At 42.5% G+C, this 19,196-nt stretch overlaps 1 protein-coding gene and 1 long non-coding RNA gene across 4 annotated transcripts in view; one reads left to right on the plus strand and one right to left on the minus strand.

The window, feature by feature from the left end:
* Positions 1–992: 992 nt before the first annotated feature.
* Afg3l2 (AFG3 like matrix AAA peptidase subunit 2) overlaps positions 993–19,196 on the minus strand; it is a 38,681-nt gene continuing 20,477 nt past the window's right edge. For all 3 annotated transcript variants that reach the window (XM_090353431.1, XM_090353433.1, XM_090353432.1), the window contains exons 10-17: positions 14,085–14,238; positions 11,561–11,668; positions 11,343–11,468; positions 9,098–9,208; positions 7,003–7,118; positions 4,838–5,038; positions 3,123–3,317; positions 993–1,785 (exon numbers count right to left, since the gene is read on the minus strand). In XM_090353431.1, the coding sequence (XP_090209557.1) occupies positions 1,516–1,785; positions 3,123–3,317; positions 4,838–5,038; positions 7,003–7,118; positions 9,098–9,208; positions 11,343–11,468; positions 11,561–11,668; positions 14,085–14,238 (1,281 nt within the window). In that variant the 3' untranslated portion in view covers positions 993–1,515. The remainder of the gene's footprint in view (positions 1,786–3,122; positions 3,318–4,837; positions 5,039–7,002; positions 7,119–9,097; positions 9,209–11,342; positions 11,469–11,560; positions 11,669–14,084; positions 14,239–19,196) is intronic.
* Positions 7,924–14,137, plus strand: LOC150049912 (uncharacterized). Its single transcript, XR_016538840.1, has 3 exons — positions 7,924–8,167; positions 11,531–11,733; positions 14,054–14,137. It is a non-coding gene; the product is annotated as an uncharacterized LOC150049912 (long non-coding RNA).

Below are 19,196 nucleotides of genomic sequence, written 5' to 3' on the forward strand. Positions count from 1 at the left end.
TTAATGGTAACTGGTATGAACCTGGTTTACTCTTAACCTCCCTGTGAAGTTGGCTATTAGCATATGGCCTCTGTTGAAGCATGAGTCTGATGGTACCATTACTTCTAGGGGTTAGTGTGCCCTGCCTGTTTTGCCGCCACTCTGAACAACTAGTCCCTCCCGTTGCCCACCTAATGACCTGCTCTGTCATTTAGAGCCAAAGCTGCCGACAGCATAAGCAGAAGGCTTCCAGTTCTCAATGGTTCTTAAGCCGTTCAACAGCACCATGACATGAGCCAAGTGAATTGTGCAGAAATATGTTTTGTGAGATTCTGTAAGTCTTGCTCACCTCATCTATAGTGTATATGTGCTCAAGCTTTTTTTTTTTTTTTTTTGGTGCTAGTCCTGGCACTTGAACTTTGAACTCAGGGCCTACACCCTGTCCCTTATCCTTTTCTCTCAAGGCTGACATTCTACCACTCAAGCCACAGCTCTATTTCCAGCCTTTTGGTGTTTAATTGGAGAGAAGGGTCTAGACTTTCCTGCCCATGCTGGGCTTCAAATCAGAATCCTCAGATATCAGGCCTCCAGAGTAACTCAAATTACAGGCATGAGCCATTAGAAGCCAGCTCATCAGTCCCTTTTAGATAATTTTTTTTTCCCTTTCATTTCCTCAGCTTGCTTGTCGATCTTGACTTGCTAACTTGAATCATATCCTCAGCCCAGCTTTTTGCTGGCTATTTTGAGATGGAGTATTAGGGACTTTTCTTGGGATGGCTTTGAACCATCCTCTTCTAGATTTCAGGCTACTGAGTAGCTAGGATTCCAGGCAATAGGCACCAGTAGCTGGCCCTACTGGTCGTTTCATGTGTCTCACTTCATACCCAGGCAACATGGACTGCAATCTAGATTTCTACAAACTACCCTCCAAAACGGAAGAACTTAGTTCTGCCATTGTTTTCTAAAAGTAACCCCAGCATCCACACATTTTGTGTGTTCAGGAGAAAGTACAGGGTTTTAACCTTTTATTTCTGATGTAAAGAGCCATATTTACAGAATACATTTGTATTTTTATATATGTTACAGTTCTCTATAGAAAACGATTCCATTAAAACAGCAACAAGTGATCTGGGTTCAACCTTTAAAATAGTAGGTCAAATCAAAATATTCTTCTAAGTACTTCAATTTAATTTCACAGCACATTTACAGAGAAACAAGAGAAACAGGAATGGAGGGTGGGGAGAGAAGAGAAAAAGCCCTTCCCCGCCCATCTAGACGTCGGAGGAGCCATCTCCACCGTGTGTCTGGTCATCCATCTAAGGTCACAGATGGCACCAGACTGACCTAGGTGGGCACTGCCAGGTGACAGGCCACACTAGCCAGGGATGGAGTGAGTCTCCCCGAGGCTCTGGAAGCTGCCTGCCACCGCTGCCGACACTGAAGGTGGGGCACCCTGTGTGAGCAAATGGCAGGGTTGCCATTGTTTTAAAAGCCAGAGCTGAAACAATGTGCAAACCAAAACCATAGGAGACCAGACTAAAAAGGCCTCCATCTTTGGATCTGGACAGGGACTTTGTCATCAACTTTCTCGCCGGAGGGCTCCTCCTTCTCCTTCTCCTTCTCCTTCTCCTCACGTTCTCTGTTCCAGTCCTTCAGGCCCTCTGGTAGGGAAGTGTCCTCATCAAGGCTGCCGGTGCCTTCCACAAATTCTTCGTAGGTAGATTTCTCTGCAAACGGTCTAGGGCCCAGGAGTTCCACCATATCATTCTTATCTAATACTTCTTTTTCTAACAATAGAAGGGCAACCTGAAACAAGAACAAAAACAGCAACGCCTAATGAAAAGCTGTATTTTTACTTACAGCTGTCCTCATCCCAATTAAAAAGAAATAACTGGAAAAAAACCAAAACAAAACAAAAACGGTGTCTCACGAATAAAGTCATGACATTTAGAGTAAGAGATGCAAGATACTAGAAAGAAACATCTCTTGTATGTAAGCTGATACACACATATTAAGGATTAGGCACGTGTAATAAAGACGTGCTACGGCTTACATTTGTAGTCTTAGCTATTTAGGAGGCTAAGATATGAGGATCAAAGTTCAAAGCCAGCCTAGGCAGGAAAGTCTATGAGACTCTCATCTCCAATTAACCTTCAAAAAACTGGAAGGAATCGGAGGCAGGAGGATAGCTAAGGAGTCAACGGCAAGCATAAACCACACAGCGAAATCTGAACAAGAAACTAAAGGTCTGGAGTTCAAACCCCAATACTGCTAAAAATAAACTCTACTGTGGCTCCAAACGGAGCCCTTCATTATTTTCTCTTCCCTGGCCACCAGTCTCAGGCTGTGGCTTATGCTAGGAGCTTCTCCTTCTTTTCCGTTCTCTGTACTTATTAATTCATACCTGTCTTATCTCTCTTTGCTTTTGGTTTGTGCTGCCATCACCAGAAGCACCCAGGAACTGTCACCACGTGCCCGAGCTGCCCTGTGCTGGTGGGCTCATTTTCCACCCAAGTCGACCCAGCACACTGTAGTCTCTCACCTTCAGTGATGAGTGGGGTTTTCTTGAGATGCAACTAAACCCAGGGTCTTGCACATTCTAAAAGCAAGTACTATACACTGAGTAACACTTCCACCCTAAGCAATAAACTTCCAACATACCCATTCAAGGTTCTCAGGGTCTGTGCATTGTCCTTGGACACCTTTTGCTCAAGGTTAGCACTCTGCTACTGAAGTCACAGTGCCACTTCCCGCCTTTTCTGTGTATATGGTACCAAGGAATCGAACCCAGGGCTTTGAACATGCCAGGCAAGCATTCTACTATTAGGCCACACCCCCAGCCCATCAAGACAAACAGAATGTTCATATGCCAATTTCCTACTTACCCTAGTTTTTTGCCCTTTTATCTCTCACTACTTACTTATCCTTTTGCTAAAAAGCAACTATGTTTCTCATCTAGGAGTTCTGAAGATGTCTGCTGGGAGGAGCACAGGCCAGCTTGCTTGTCATTTCCAGACCTCAGTGAGGGAGAGGCTCCCCTTAGCTCCCAATGAGTCAGGTGGCACAGCTCCCGTCCAGATACCAACAAATTCAACCTTATTTTATGTAAAACTGTGTCGCATATTTATACAATGGGCACCCACCTTCTCTACGTCAGCCTTCTTCTCCGTGAGGAGCGCCACTGTTCTTTTATAAGCTTCGTTAATGAGTATGCGCACTTCATCGTCGATGAGCCTGGCGGTGGCCTCGCTGTATGGCTTCTCTAATACCATGTCTCCCTGGCGTGGCAGATCAAAGGAGATCTGTCCAACTTTTTCGTTCATGCCAAACTGAACAATCTGAAGAACATGACAATGGTGGTTAGACAGGGCAGCTAAAAGGCAAGATGTACACAGTGCTCTGTCAAAGCGAATAGAGGCATGTTTTCAACTCCTCACCTGGTGGCACAGAGACACCCACAGACAATTTCAGCATGAGGAAGGGACAAGCCCATCACCTCTGTAGCCTGACTGCACCTGCCTCCGGTGTAGGAAGGAAACTGAGAAGCAGCAGGCACCTGATGCACCAAGACATGGAGACAAGCAATCTGCAACCACCTCTCTCTGGAAGCCTGAGAACAGTTGGCACTGGACAGCATTTGCCATGTTCCCTTGCACTGAGGCCCAATGATATGGTTCATGCCAGGCCCCTAAACTAGCCAACACCCCTTGAAGAGGCCTCTGAACTGACCAGAAAAGACAGACAGAAGTGGAGAGTTGCGGAGGCAGGAGTGTGGAAAGCAAGAAGGCAGTGCCTTACTGGGTACAAACAACAGGGACCCTAGGGCGATGCTGTCGCCCTCCTTCTGAGAGCAGCTGGAGACTGCACGCAGAAGTGAGTGGTAGACAAACATCTTAGGACATTATGAGAAAAAGAAGATGCAAAATGGAGTCTCTACAGCTAAGAAAATCAGACAGAAAGACAAGTGTACTACACAGAGGAAGCCTGGGACTACTCTTCCAGAAACAGCTAAAGAAATGAACTGATAGAAAATATGAAAGAATAACACGAATCAAAACAGAGAGACTAAGATGACCTAAGATGCATGAAAAATTATCGGAGAAAAGTTGTTTTAAAAATGAAGATTAGAGCTAGGTGCAGTGGCTCATGCCTGCAATCCTAGCTACTCAGGAGGCTGAGATGTGAGAATAGTGGTTCAAACCAGCCCTGGCACTAAAGACTGAGAGACTCTTATCTCCAATTAAAACCACTAGAAAAGCAGAAGTGACGCTCTTGCTTAGGGGTAGCCTTGAGCTGAAGAGCTCAGAGACAGCACCCAGGCCCAGAGTTCAAGTCCCATGACCAACCCCCCCCCCCAAAAAAAAAAAAACAGTAAAAAATAATCTCTTTTTAAAAAGAGGCACTGAAAATGACTGGAGAGAAGTGACACTGATGACTGGCAAAGAGCTGCCACATGTAAAACATTAGTTCCCGATGAAAGCCGGTCCTGTCTAGATGAAAGACCGCCGACTCTCCTGTTGGGGGATGTGGGCAGCCAAGGGAGAAACAGGGAAACAAGGAGAGAGCCTAGCAGTTAGGAGAGAGGCCGGTCAGGCAGCAGTCAGTGACCAGTGAGTGACAGGGGAAGGGCAGGGAGGGTCAAGTCCAGGGGCAATTGTGCAATCAACGCGAAACTTCTACAGAAGCTTCCCATAAGTTTTAAGTTTCTGCGAGTTCTGATTGCTTTAAGATGGTCTTGAGAGCTAATTCTTGCTCAAAACATTGAAGCCAGTGAGGCCAGCTGTGCTGTCCATCCCACGTGAACTCTTCTCAGAAAAAAACAAGAGAAAGAGGCCGAAGATCCTCTCCTCGGCCTCACCTGGGCATATGCGCTCTGTGTGACCTTCCTCAAGTCGTCCTGAGCGCCAGTTGTTATTCTTCCAAAGAAGATCTCCTCAGAGACCCGGCCCCCCAGCGTCATGCACATCCTGTCCAGGAGCTGCTCCTTGGTGTACAGGTACTGCTCCTTTGGCAAGTACTGAGCGTATCCCAATCCTTTGCCTCGTGGGATAATGGACACCTGGTACATAAATAAAACACGGACAGCAGTGAGATCCCACTCCCAAATGCACAGGCTAGGCCAGCCACTAGCTTTGGCTAGACTAGCTCCACAAGACTTAAAGTATGCAAGTTCCTTTCTGGATAACCTTACATTAAGAGCTCTCCTGTCTCTTTACAAAATCCAACACAGTAATCATCCCACCTTTACCAAATGAACTCTGGGATTCCAACAGCAAAGCACACAGGCCAGTCCACTCCAGCCATGCCTACCACCCTGAGGCTACAGGACCTTCATTTTCTTTCCTAATCTTTAAAAAAAATTTTTTTTTTTTTTGCAGTTAAATAAAATCCACTTCATTAAAAAAAAAAAAATCAACTTAACCAAGGGATAATTTCTGTATGCTAAGAATACCTATTTCAAGTATAAAGCTCAATGAGTTCGTTTTTGTGTTCTGGCAGTACTGGGGTTTGAACTCAGGGCCTACACTTGCTAAGCAGGCATTCTAACCCCAGACCTATTTGCTTAGTCACTTTTCTGATAGGGTCTTATGTTTATTGCCCAACCAGCCCACTGTTATCCTCCTGTTTACACCTCCCACTAGGGTGGGGTAATAGGCACACACTAGCACAACTAGCTTTTTGATTGAGATGGTGGAAAGAAGAGGCGGATGAGGAGTCTCACTAACTTTCTGCCATGGGCTGTTCTCTAACTGCAATCCTTTAAAGTAGCTGAGATTTTAGGTATGAGCCACTGCATAGACAAGTGTAATAACCTGGCAGGCTCAGCTGCCAAATTGTTTTTGTAAACTTGCTTAGTGAGTGGTTGGGACCACCTGCGTGTGGTGTTTACCTTTAAAAGCTCAGCCCCTCTAAAGCTCGGGTCTGCTCTCTATCAGCCCAAAGGTGGAAAGTAGCCACTGCACTGCTAATAAAATGACTCCTAGCGGGCCGGGAGTTTGGCCTAGTGGCTAAAGTGCTTGCCTAGCATGCAGGAAGACCCGGGTTCGATTCCTCGGTACCACATACATAGAAAAAAGCCGGAAGTGGTGCTGAGGCTCAAGTGGTAGAGCTCTAGCCTTGAGAAAGTCCAAGGACAGTGCTCAGGCCCTGAGCTCAAGCCCAGGACTGGCAAATGTATATATATATATGATGACTCCTAGCTCAGTTCCCTGAGTGCTGGTGACTTTACTGACTACTGGGGGGTTCAGGGCCTCCCCAAATGGCTGGGATGTTACAACAAGCTCTGTGTTTTGATCAACTTAGTTTTCTCCCCCACAGCACACATTCTGATTTTTATAAATCTGATAATGGCCTTTAAAATAACCATGCTAAGCTGGGTATTGGTGGCTTGCATCTACAAACCTAGCTATCAAGGAGGCTGAGATCTGAGGATCACAGTTCAAAGCTAGCCAGAGCAGAAAAGCCCATAGGACAATCAAATTACTCAGTAAGATGCCAGATGACTGGAAGTGTGGTTCAACTGGTAAAGTGACAGACAGTGGAAAAAAACTTGAGTGCAAAAGGCTCTGAGTTCAACAAGCCCTGATACTGTCAAAAATAAAACACATAAAGAGGCTGCTTTTGGTCAGCTGTGATGCAGTAGCCTAAGGACTGCATACAGTTGAGATTACAGACAATTTAAGCCCTACTCCATGTACTGTCTCTCAGGCTTCTACTTTCCGCTAGGCTATGGTTCCCAGTGATTTGGGGAGTTTCTACTGAGATCTGAGTCTCAGCCTTCTGTGCTTTTCTTGCCTATAGCACACACTTGCTAAAATTCCTAGTATTATTCAAATCCTGAGCTCTCTTCTTGTCTACCCAAGATGCTCAATGTTTCCTCACTTGTGTAGAGGTTATGACAAGCCTACAGGCTCAAGATGTGAACCACTGTGGCCAGCAGCTTATCCTTGGTGGAAATGCAGTTCCCTGCTGAGGTAAGACCTTGCATGCCAGGCTGACCACCTACACAGGACACTGCTTCACCTTTAGGAGAGGGTCTGCATGTTCCAGGTACCAGCCAGCAACCGCATGACCTGCTTCATGGTATGCCACTGTCTTTTTCTCCTCAGGCTGCAGAACTTGGGTTTTCTTCTCCAAGCCTAATAATGAATAACAAAAACCCAAACCATAGCATTAATAATACTGTGACACACACAGCTGGGGTATGGCTCAAGTGGTAGAGCATCTACCTCATTTCAAAAATCCCTTTACTTCACGCATACACATACCAAGTTACACAATGCTATCCACTCCTTTGACTAAAATATAATTCAATGATTAAGCAGTCTACAATAATTTAAAGATTCTTAACTCTGAAATATACCTAACAACAACAAAAATGCATTCACTACTCTTAACCCAGGGTACCTTTTTATCCTAACTCTTCCACTCCTCTAAGCCATATATGCTGCTTGAGTATATAAAACAGAAATGGGCCAGGAATCTGGCCTTGTGGTAAGAGTGCTTGCCTAGCATGCGCAAAGACCCAGGTTCGCTTCCTCGGTACCACATACATAGAAAAAAGCTGAAAGTGGCGCTATGGCTCAAGTGGTAGGGCTCTAGCCTTGAGAAAGCCCAAGGACAGTGCTCAGGCCCTGAGTTCAAGTCCTATGACTGGCAAAAAATTAAAAAAACAGATATGGAAGATAACATTTAGCATTCTGGTCACCTGACTTAGGACAATGTGAAATATAAAATTTATAAGAAAGATCTAGTGTTCAGCTTCAAGTTCTGAGAAAACAACAATGCGCACGATGTTCTGTTTGTAATGGAAAGCAGAAGGCAGACAAGTTCTGATAGTAAAAAGATATGGAGGCACCATTCACAGCTAGCACAGGCTAATTATGACCAGACAGTTCATGAGGTCAGACAGTAGCCAAGGAAACATGAGAATAAATTCAAGGTTTAACTCCATAGATACTGAGTCCAGAGGAATTTCTATTGACCTAGCATCAGCAACAGATCTAGAGGGCCTCAGTATAAGCCCACTTCTCAGCACACAATGGAATTCTACATAGCCAACAGACAAGATAAAATAATGGCATTTGCTGGGAAGTGGATGAAATTAGAGGGAATCATGTTGAGTGAGACAAGTCAAGACCGTGGATCTTAGATCCAAACAGTACAAGAGTGATGACTCAATATTCAGGTACCCAAGGTTATGGACATGGTCTTGGAGATATAAACTACACAGACATAAAAATCTATGATGGGGTATATACTTGATAGACATAATGTTTTATTATATAGACTAATATGTATCTATGACATACAAACCCTCAGCTTAATTTTAATCATGTTCTAAAATCTATGTGCCAGTGATTGTATAGATTCCCTTCTTGAATACTTGTTAAATATGACATTTGAAATATGATGTAAAAATCAATGTTAATAAATTCTTTAATTAAAAAAAAAACTTTCATTCACAGTGACAGCTAACAGGCACAGAGCAAGGGACAGGAGGCTTGAACACCCAGCAGCATAAGGAAACCAGAGCAGGATCACTGAATCCCAAGGCTGCTACATTGTTTCTAGATCTTACCAAGCAGAGAAGTCAAATGCCTCAAATTATCAGCTGTTTTTTTTTAAACTGAGGTGGACATTGGCCAAAAAGGAATGTACTCATTTACTTGACTTATGAATGAAACTGTAACTGTAACACCTCTGTATATCACTTAAAAAAAAAAAAAAAAAAAAAAAAGTCCTGGCCTTTAGCTCAGGGCCTAAGCACAGTCCTTGGGCTTTCTCAAGGGTAAACCTCTACCACTTGAGCCTCTGCACCACTTCATGCTTTTTTCTATGTATGTGGTATCAAAGAATAGAACCAGGTCTTCGTGCATGCTAGGCAAGCACTCTACCACTAGGCAAAACTCTCAGCCCCTGTACATCACTTTATTAATAATAATTGTTTAAAAAAGAAAGAAAAATTTAGATGGAGGTCTCATTATGTAGCCCAGGCTAGCTTCAAACTTGATATTACCTTGCCTCGCCACATCGGGGTTGGGATTATAGATGTGTACCTCATGCCTACACTTTTTTTTATTACTCTTTCCAACTGAATTACATTCAACTGCCTTACCACCAATCACTCGTTCAATTGCCTGCTCGAAGTGCTTCTCATTGATAGACTCTGAGAGGTGTCTTGCAGCAATCAAAGCAGCTTCATTGCAGACATTGGCAACATCAGCTCCTACAGAAGAATATGTGGAGTCACTTAGCCACCAAAACACTCTTCAAGAAACGGGCCATGCATGATAGAAAGCAGCTCTCCCAATCAGTAGAGCATGTGTGCATTTGTGAAAGCTCGTATGGATATGTAATCCAGCTCTATCCAGAAGAATATTAAGCTCTTCTAGTACTTAATACCAGCCTAAGAAAAACTTGGCCATCCGAATTGAAAGAATTAACAGTAAATAGATCATTATAGACAATATTGTACCTTAATAGATCATGTGCCACAGAAAGCAGCAAATTAGGACAGTAATCAAAAATGCAAATTAACACAGTTTTACTATCTCTGCAAATCCACTTTAGGGAATAATCTTACATGAAATCACAAACATTTTACTAGCATTAAAATAATCTAATAAATCTGGCTGAACTAAACTATGTGAGTTTATCAACTACTTTTTAGATCCATAAGCAGCTTTAAGTTATCAATTAAGAATATGGTAAACATGATGCATGTGCTGAACAAAATACAAAACACTTGTAAATTCCATGGGTTACATATAACTCCCTAACTCCTAGAACATATGGGATAACCATATTCTAGCCATCCAATTGTATAAAATGTTCTATTCCAAAGTATAGCTTTGAATTTTGAGTTTAGGAAGGATAAGAGTAAGAAAGATACTTTTATGGCCTGGGAGTTTGGCTTAGTGGTCGAGTACTTGCCAAGCATGCACGAAGGCCTGGGTTTGATTCCTCAACACCACATATACAGAAAAAGCCAGAAATAATGCTGTGGCTCAAGTGGTAGAGCGCTAGCCTCGAGAAAGCCCAAGGACAGTGTTGAGGCCCTGAGTTCAAGCCCAGGACTGGCGCAAAAAAAAAAAAAAAAAAAAAGGATACTATTTTATATTTTAAAAAGCTCACAGAAAAAGATGTTCAATATCACCAGTTACTTGGGAATACAAATCAAGACCTCAATGAGAAGCACTTCACATCCTGGGACAGCTAATCAAAGACTATCATAAGGCTTGGGGAGGATGTGAGGACATGGGTACTTCTAACTGCTGGTGAGAAGTAAAATGGTATATCCATTCTGGTAAAATAGTTTCTCAAAAAGTCAAACACATAATTATCACATGGCTCAGCAATCCCAATCTTAGGTATATAAACCTAGAAAAATAAAGATAGATGTCCACATAAAAATCTGTAGATGAGCCAGATGTCAGTAGCTTCTCAGAAGGCTGAGATCTGAGGATCATGGTTCAAAGTCAGCCTGGGCAGAAAAGTCCCTCTGAGACTCTTTAAGACACTGTGGCTCAAAGTGGTAGAGCACTAACCTTGAGCAAAAGAGTGCAAGGACAACGCCCAGGCTCTGAGTTCAATCTCTATGACCAAAAAAAAAAAAAAAGAAAACAAAAAACAAGCCAAAACAAAAAAATATCTGTAGATGAAAAGTAGCTGCATTATTCATGACAGTCAAAAGGTGGAAACCAGCCAAATATCCTTAACTTACTTGACAAACAGGTATACAAGATAGGAAATAGTCATGACACTGAATATTACTTAGCCATAGAAAGGAATAAAATGTTGCTAACTGCCACCAAATGAACAAACTCTGAAAATGATATTGCATGTGAATGTAAGCCAGTCAACATCATCAATCATGGAAAATCAGGAAGACTAAAAGTAGAGTAAGGAGTGCATAGGCCTGCAGCCACAGGAACCTGCTGATAAATGTTTCAAAATTACATTACAATGAAGGTACACATTTCTGACTATACTAAAAATTACTAAATTGTACATTTTATATGGTTAGAGACTACAGCATGGCAATATTAACTCAGGAGCAGTATAAACCAAGATCTCTATGGATAAGAGGATAGGATGTCAACCACAGGTGACAATCCACTTAAGAGGTAGGGGAAGAGGGTGGATGATGAGGTTAGATGTGAATTAATGACTGCTCATCCCTGGAGCTGAGAGCAGGTGCTGATAGGCTCACTGCACTACTTTCTATAATTCTGTGCTTTGAAATCTGCCACAATTAGAAGGTAAAAATTAGGCAGGAACTCCACAAGAGGTATAACAGTGAACTGGCACTAGATATCCACCAGGAACTTAGGAGGAAAACACGGGTCATTTCCACTCACCTGAAAACCCTGGGGTTAAGGATGCCAGCTTTCGGGCCAGTTTCTCCTTTTCCAAGGTATTGTCCAGTTTCAGTGGCCGAAGGTGGACTTTGAAAATAGAGGCTCTTCCTTTTATATCTGGTGGTCCTTTAGAAAGTATTTTCAAGGGGAAAAAAATTACTGTAAAATAGTCACTTCTATCCCCACAGGTGGACAGAACTCAGGAAGCTTTGCCTTACCGATGAAGATCTGCCTGTCAAAGCGCCCTGGCCTCATCAGTGCTGGGTCCAGGATGTCTGGCCGGTTGGTGCCAGCCAAAATGACCACATTTGTTGTCGTGTTAAAACCTGGAAGATATGCAACAAGGACTCAATGAGACAAGACAGGAAACAGAGGTGCCTGTGAAAAACAAGTGAGCACAAAAAGCCACTGCCACATTAAGCACAGGGTTTCTAAAGTTAAAAACTTGAATTAATGCCAAGTGAGGTAGCTCATGCCTATAATCCTCGCTACTCAGGAGGCTGAGATATGAGGACTGAGATTCAAAGCCAGCCTGGGCACTGCAGTCCGTGAGACTCATCTCCAATTAACCATTGGTGGAAGTGGTGCTGTGGCTCTAGGCAGTAGCCTTGAGCTGAAGAGCTCAGGAACAGCACCCAGGCCCAGAGTTCAAGCCCCAAGACCGACAAAACCAAACCAAACCAAAACAAAAAACAAACAAAAAAAACCCTTGAATTAGTTCTTGTTCTTAGTGACCAAAATCATGAAGCTTTTGTAAATACTTGCCTATATTAAAAAAAAAAAAAACATTTTGCTTTTATCAGCACATAATTATATCGCTTTATAGGGTACAATTTAACATCTTGACACATGAAAACAGTGCAGATCAGAGTATCTACCAACTCAGACACTTCATATTTGTGTTAGGAGCATTCAATATCCTCTCAACTAGCCATTCTGAATTATCATAAACAACTTATTGTTGTTAACAGCAGTTATTCTACCATGTTATGGATTAGAAGTTATTCCAGAGCCATGCATTGATGGCTCATGCCTGCAATCTAGCTCCTCAGGAGTCTAAGAGCAAAAGGATTATGGTCAAAGCCAGCTCAGACAGAATAGTTCACTTGACTCTATCTCTAAAAAATAACCAGGAGAAAGCAGGCTGGAGAGAGAGCTCAGGTGGCAGACTGTCAGCCCAATGGGCAAGGCGAGGAAGTGGCGCTGAAACCAGTCCTGCTTTCCCCTGCTCATTCCTAGTCAGGCACAGTGGTTCACATGTGTAATCCCAGCTCTGTGGGAGGTTGAAATGAGGAAGACTGTGACTCAACACCAGCCAGGCAGAAAGTTGGTGAGTGCAATCCCCTTTTCAACCAGCAACCTGGGAGTGGAGATTCACATCTATGATCCTCGCTACTGGGAAGAAGAGGTCCAAGGCTAGCTCTAGGCAAAAACACAGGCTCCTATCTGAAAAATTAACTAAAGCAAAATGGGCTTGGAGTGTAGTTCAAGTTAACTAGAAGTTTAGAGGATGCTCTCAACTTGAAAACTGATTTATGGAAGTGGTGCTGTGCCTCCAGGGGTAGAGTGGTAGCCTTGAGCTGAAAAGCTCAAGGACAGCACCTAGGCCCAGAGTTTAAGTCCCATGACTGACACCTGCCCCCTCTTCCCCCCAAAAAGTTTTAAACCAAATCAGATTAAGTTTTGAAATGAGGTACCTGACTTCTTAAACCATAGAACAAGCCACTACATATCAGAGAACATGTGTCAACTTTCCCCTATCACCTTTTCTCTAGATGCAAGATGCTCAGTTTCCCCAAAATCAATCAGGGTCCTGGCATGAAAGAACTCATGCTCCGATACCACCAAATATGGCACTCCAATTAAGCTATGTGCGTCCTGACTCCTACTCCTTCTTATTTGGATACTACACCTGGATTCATGTTCAAAGCCAGCATGATTTCTGACACATGGCTTTCCATTTCCCTTTCTGAGCTACACTCTGAGACAGCTTGGGTTTTCCTGAAGCTTCAGATCACAAATGATGAGAATCAAACTGTCATTTTTTTCTAATTTGTTTCCCTAATTTATCTCTTATTCAACAGGAGCAACTTAGCATCAGCACTAATTTAAGACAGGCTATTAGGGGAGGAACACAAAGGCTCAAGGCTTTTCTGATCATATAAATTAACAGGTATCAAAATGAACTACAGGAAATGGAAACAAGAGGATTTTTCTTGGTTGTTTTCGTTTTATTTCTGTCTTGTTCGTTCATTTATCTGTCTTTGGGAGGGAGAGAGGGTGAATAAATGCAGCAGTGGTACTCACTAGACATTACATTGAAAATGAACTATATGAGCTGAGGGTGGGGCTGGGAGGAAAACCAGGAGAGAGCAAGAGAAGGGGTGACACTGCCCAAAAAGAAATGAGTACATTTACATGTAACTGCAACTCCTCTGTGCATCATCTTTATAATAACAATAATACCAACATAAAGTTTTTTTAAAGAGGCTAGTAGACAGAGCATTGGCACAAAAGAATATGTGTGTGCGTGTGTGTGTGTGTGTGTATGCAAGTGCATACAGGGCGCCAGTCCTAGGGCTTGAATTCAGGGCCTGGGTACTATCCCTAAGCTGTTTTGCTCAAGGCTATCACCAAAAGAGCATTTTAAAGGTTTTAGGAAATGTTTTGGTTTTTCTAACTCAATCTCACAGTAAAAATTGTCATTACAGAAATATGAGACATCTAGAAGTGACACCTCACCATCCATCTCCACGAGGAGCTGATTGAGAGTGTTCTCTTGCTCGCTCTGCCCTCCGAAGTTGCCTCGTCCTCTCTTCCTTCCCACAGCATCAATCTCATCAATGAAGAGAATGCAAGGGGCATTCTTCCGAGCAAGAGCAAATAAATCGCGGACCTTAACAAAAAGGGAAGCACAAGAGTCACTTGACAAGTGAATGCTACTTAGTGTCTAATAAAACTAAACCTCAGAAAAAAAAAAAAAAAAAAAAAAACTAAACCTCAGAGCAGGCATGGTGGCACATGCCAGTACCAGGGAAGCTGAGGAAGGAGGATTCCAAGTTCAAGGTCAGCCTGGGCTTAACTCTGTCACAAAACAACCTATGTGTGTTTCAAACATTGTATATTAAAATTTGAAGAGGTAAAAGTAGAACTGGCCACGTGTGACTCATGCCTATAATCCTCACTATGTAAAACGATGAAATCTGATTATTATGGTTTGAAGCCAGCCCGGGCAGGAAAAGTATATGAATCCTTTATCTCTAACCACCAAAAAGTCTGAAGTGGAGCTATAGCTCAAGAGATAGAGCACTGTCCTTTAGCAAAAAAGGTTGGGTCGGTGCCGCCAGACAAGCACACACAAAATGTTACAGGTAGAAAAGAAAGGGCAAATGTTGAGTAATTTGGTACCTGATTTAAGGAGACCATTTGTAGTATAACACATCAATTATCACACATGTGACAAGCTCTAATAACTGCTATTTGTTTTATCACATTAACAAATAGATATTACACATTTTGCCTTCTATAGGACAACGTGGTAAAGCTGTAACGTTTATATTTCTTGCAAAAGAATTCTCTGGGGCCTCTCCAAGACATCCCCTGAGGCGCAGAGCCTTCCTAACAGATGTGCGCAACCACCACACAGGAAGGAAAGGCAAAGACTAGTGCTGACCCTGCTGCCAGCACCCTGTCATACTGAGTAGGACCTTTCAGCCACAGCTGAGGTGGGCAGAAACTTCAATCATCAGTCGCATGCTCCTTCTATGATGCACAGACAACCATCCTATGTTCCAGATTCTTTCCTTGTTTCTCACCTGCATTCCAAATTTTCTTTCCTACACTGCTCTGAACACACATCCTGGAATAACTCATGTCCCTCCTACAGTCTCCTCTCAAACACATCTTTTCACTTCTCGCCTGAACTGGTGGCATCTCACAGCCTGCATCTAGCACTGCTGGCAAAATAATCTCACCGAGGAAATCCCTTGCTCTGGGGGCCCAAACCACTGACCAGAGGCCCTGCTGGCAGTCTTCATTCAATAATGTCCACACACATGACTCCTGGCCTCTCCGTTCCCTGACCTATATCTTCAATCATCTTTTGCCCCTATTAGACAAGGGAGTTCTGCCCTAGTGTGCACAGCAGTCAGCCTCAAACTGTACCTGACCACCCCACCAGTCATATATATGCCAGTTATATACGTCATATGTGACTTATATGACCAATCTCTACTCTTTCTGCTAGGCTATTCACGGGCCCACCACTTAATGGTTCTCTTTTGTCTTATCTTCTCCTTACCCATATTTAGTTTTCCTGGCCCACCCATTCTGATGTTTGGAAAAGGTCTATGACAGCACTTTATATTTCTACAACATGTTAAAGTCAACACTATACATACTGACAAAATATAAAGAAGCAAAAATTAAGTACTCCATTAAAATTTAAACCATATTTATACTTCCTGATTCCAAACTTGCAAAGCAATAGTACTCAAGAGTGTGACAGTAGCTTAAGAACAGATATGCATTGGGCTGGGAGTTTGATCTAGTGGTAGAGTGCTCGCCTAGCATTCATGAAGACCTGGGTTTGATTCCTCAATACCACGTATGTAGAAAAAGTCAGAAGTGGGGCCGGGAGTTTGGCCTAGTGGTTAAAGTGCTTGCCTAGCATGCATGAAGACCCGGGTTCGATTCCTCGGTACCACATACAGAAAAAAGCCGGAAGTGGTGCTGAGGCTCAAGTGGTAGAGTTCTAGCCTTGAGAAAGTCCAAGGACAGCGCTCAGGCCCTGAGCTCAAGCCCAGGACTGGCAAAAAAAAAAAAGAAAAAGAAAAAGTCAGAAGTGGTACTGTGGCTCAAGTGCTAGTGCTCTAGCCTTGAGAAATTCCAAGGACAGTGTTCAGCCCCTGAGCTCAAGCCCAGGACTGGCCAAACAAACAAAAACAACCACCACAAGGACAGATATGCAAACCAGTGGGACAGAATCAAGAGTCCTGGAAAAACCTCATGTCAATGACAGTCAAGAGCATTCAATAAGGAAAATGGTCTTTTCAACAAATGCTGTCAGGAAAACTGAATACTGTATGCAAAAGAATGAGATTAGACTCTTACCTCATGCCATATATAAAATTAACTCAAAATAGAACACAAACCCGATTATAAAAGCTAAATGTAAAACTCCTAGAGGAAATACAGGAAGAAGATGGTGACAAAACAAGAGGGGGCCGGGAGCATGGCCCCTAGTGGTGGAGTGCTCACCTAGCATGCATGAAGCCCTGGATTCGATTCCTCAGTACCACATTCTGAACAGGCAGCCATGAATGCAGCCACCAGTGAACTCACCAGTGGACTATAGCATTCAGATGCAGAAAACTCCCACAGCACCGGGCCCAGACAGTGCAGAAAGGGACAGAAACCAGCAACCAACCACCATAACAACCAGATCTGGAGTACTTCTAGCTCCAGAGCTGCATGGGACTCTAGGACCAGAGCAATGCCACCAGTCAGCCCACAACCAACCCCAGGATCAGTGAGTGCCTTGCTGCCTTCCCTCACCCACACACCCCAAGGTAGAAAGTAATCAGAAGTCTCCCAGGCCTACGTGGATTCACTGCTGAATTCAATAAGACATTTAAAGAGGAATTAATAATAATATTCCTCGAGCTTTTCCATGAAACAGAAGCAGAAGGAACAATCCCAAACTCATCCTGTGAAGCCAATATCATACCCATCCCCAAACGAGATAAGGATCCAACAAATAGAGAATTATAGACCAATTTCTCTGATGAACACCAATGCAAAGCTCCTCAATAATCAGCCAGTAGAATCCAGAAATGAATTTTAAAAATCATACATTATATCCAAGTAGGCTTCATCCCACAGACAGATGCAAGGTTGGCTTAACATATGCAAATCAATAAATGTAATTTATCATCACATCAACTGAGCCCAGGTCAAGAACCACATGATTATCTCAATAGATACAGAAAAGGCCTTCTACGAAATACAACATCCAGGGCCAGCAGTGTGGCCTAGTGGGTACAGTGCTTGTCTTTAGCATGCACAATGCTCTGGGTTCAATTCCTTGGTACTATCCACAGAAAAAATCAGAAGTGGTGCTGTGGCTCAAGTGGTAGAGCACTAACATTGAGCCAAAAAAGCTCAAGGACAGTGTTCAGGCCTTGAGCTTAAGTCCCAAGACTGGCAAAAATAAATAAATAAATATATAAATAAATAATCCATTCATCCACGTTTAAAGCTTTGGAGAAACTAGGAATTGAAAGACCATTCCTTGAAACAGTAAAATTTATATATAACAGACCAATGGCCAGTATCATAGTAAATGGGGAAAAACTAAAACCACATCCTCCTCACCCCCCAAATTAAGAACAAGGCAAGTATACCCACTCTCTCCATTCCTCTTTAATATAGTCTTAGAATTCTTACTCAGAGCAATAAGGCAAGAAAAGGACATTAAAGGAATTCACACAGATTCATATAGGGAAAGAAAACTATCTCTATTTGCAGATGGCATGATCTTACATCTTTTACCCCAAAAAAATCCATCCTCAAACTCCCAGAGTTAATCAACCACTTCAGCAAAGTAGCAGGATACAAAATTAACTCACAAAAATCAGTAGCCTTTCTGAATGCCAAAAATGTTCAAGCAGAAAAGGAAATCATGAAAACAACCCCATTTGTAACAGCCTAAAAAAAAAACAGGAATTAAACTAATCAAAGATAAAAGATCTATTTAGTGAAGACTATAAAAAACTAAAGAAATGGGGGTGGGGGGGAGCGAAATGGGGACCAAGACATGTGAAAGGGTATCAATGTATGTGAATTAATGCACCTTCTATCTGGCAAATATCATGTAACCCTTCTATTACAATAAAAAATATATGAAAAAAAAAACAAAACTAAAGAAAGAAATCAAAGAGGACATCAGGAAATGGAAAGATCTTCCATGTTCGTGGACAGGTAGAATCAATATTGTGAAAATGGCCATAATGCCAAAAATAACAAATTCAATGCAATCCCCATCAAAATCCCAATGACGTTTTTTACTGAGATAGATCTAAAAATTCATATGGAGCAACAAAAGACTTAGAAGAGCCAAAGCAATTCTAGGCAAAAAAAGCAACATAGGCAGTATCACAATACCAGATTTCAAACTCTCTTACAGAGCCATAATAACAAAAATAGCTTGGTATTGATACAAAAAAATACACCTGAAGAACAATGGAACAGATCAGATGACCCAGAAATAAAACCATACATCTAGTCATCTGATAGTTGACAAAGGAGCCAAAGACATAGAGTGGGAAAATCCAGTCTCTTCATCTATAGGTGTTGGGAAAACTGGACAGCCACATGCACCAACATCGATTCAAAGTGAATCAAAGACCTCAACATCAGACCTGAAACACTGAAACAAAGACAGAGTAGGAGAGACACTACAATTTATTGGTACAAATAAGAACTTTCTGAATGAAGTCCCAGGCGCCTGCACAATAGATAGGAGAGAGACTCAAGAAGTGGGACTACATAAAAATAAAAAAGTTTCTGCACAACTAAGGACATAGCTACTAAATCAGAAAGACAGCCAAACAGCTCGGAGAAGATCTTTACCAACAACAAATACATCAGACAAAAACCTAAGATCCAATATATACAACGCACTCAAGAAACTACCTCCTCTCAAACTTAATATACCAATTACTAAATGGTTAAGGGAGCTAAGAAGCAACTTCTCAGAAGAAAAGGGAAGAATGACCAAGAGGCTGGGAATATAGCTTAGTGGTACAATGTTTGTCATGAAGGCCTGGGTTCCATGAAGACCTGGTACCACAT

The sequence above is a fragment of the Megascapheus bottae genome, chromosome 19, assembly GCF_031878675.1.
Source record: "Megascapheus bottae isolate mThoBot1 chromosome 19, mThoBot2.hap1, whole genome shotgun sequence".
NCBI lineage: Eukaryota > Metazoa > Chordata > Mammalia > Rodentia > Geomyidae > Megascapheus > Megascapheus bottae.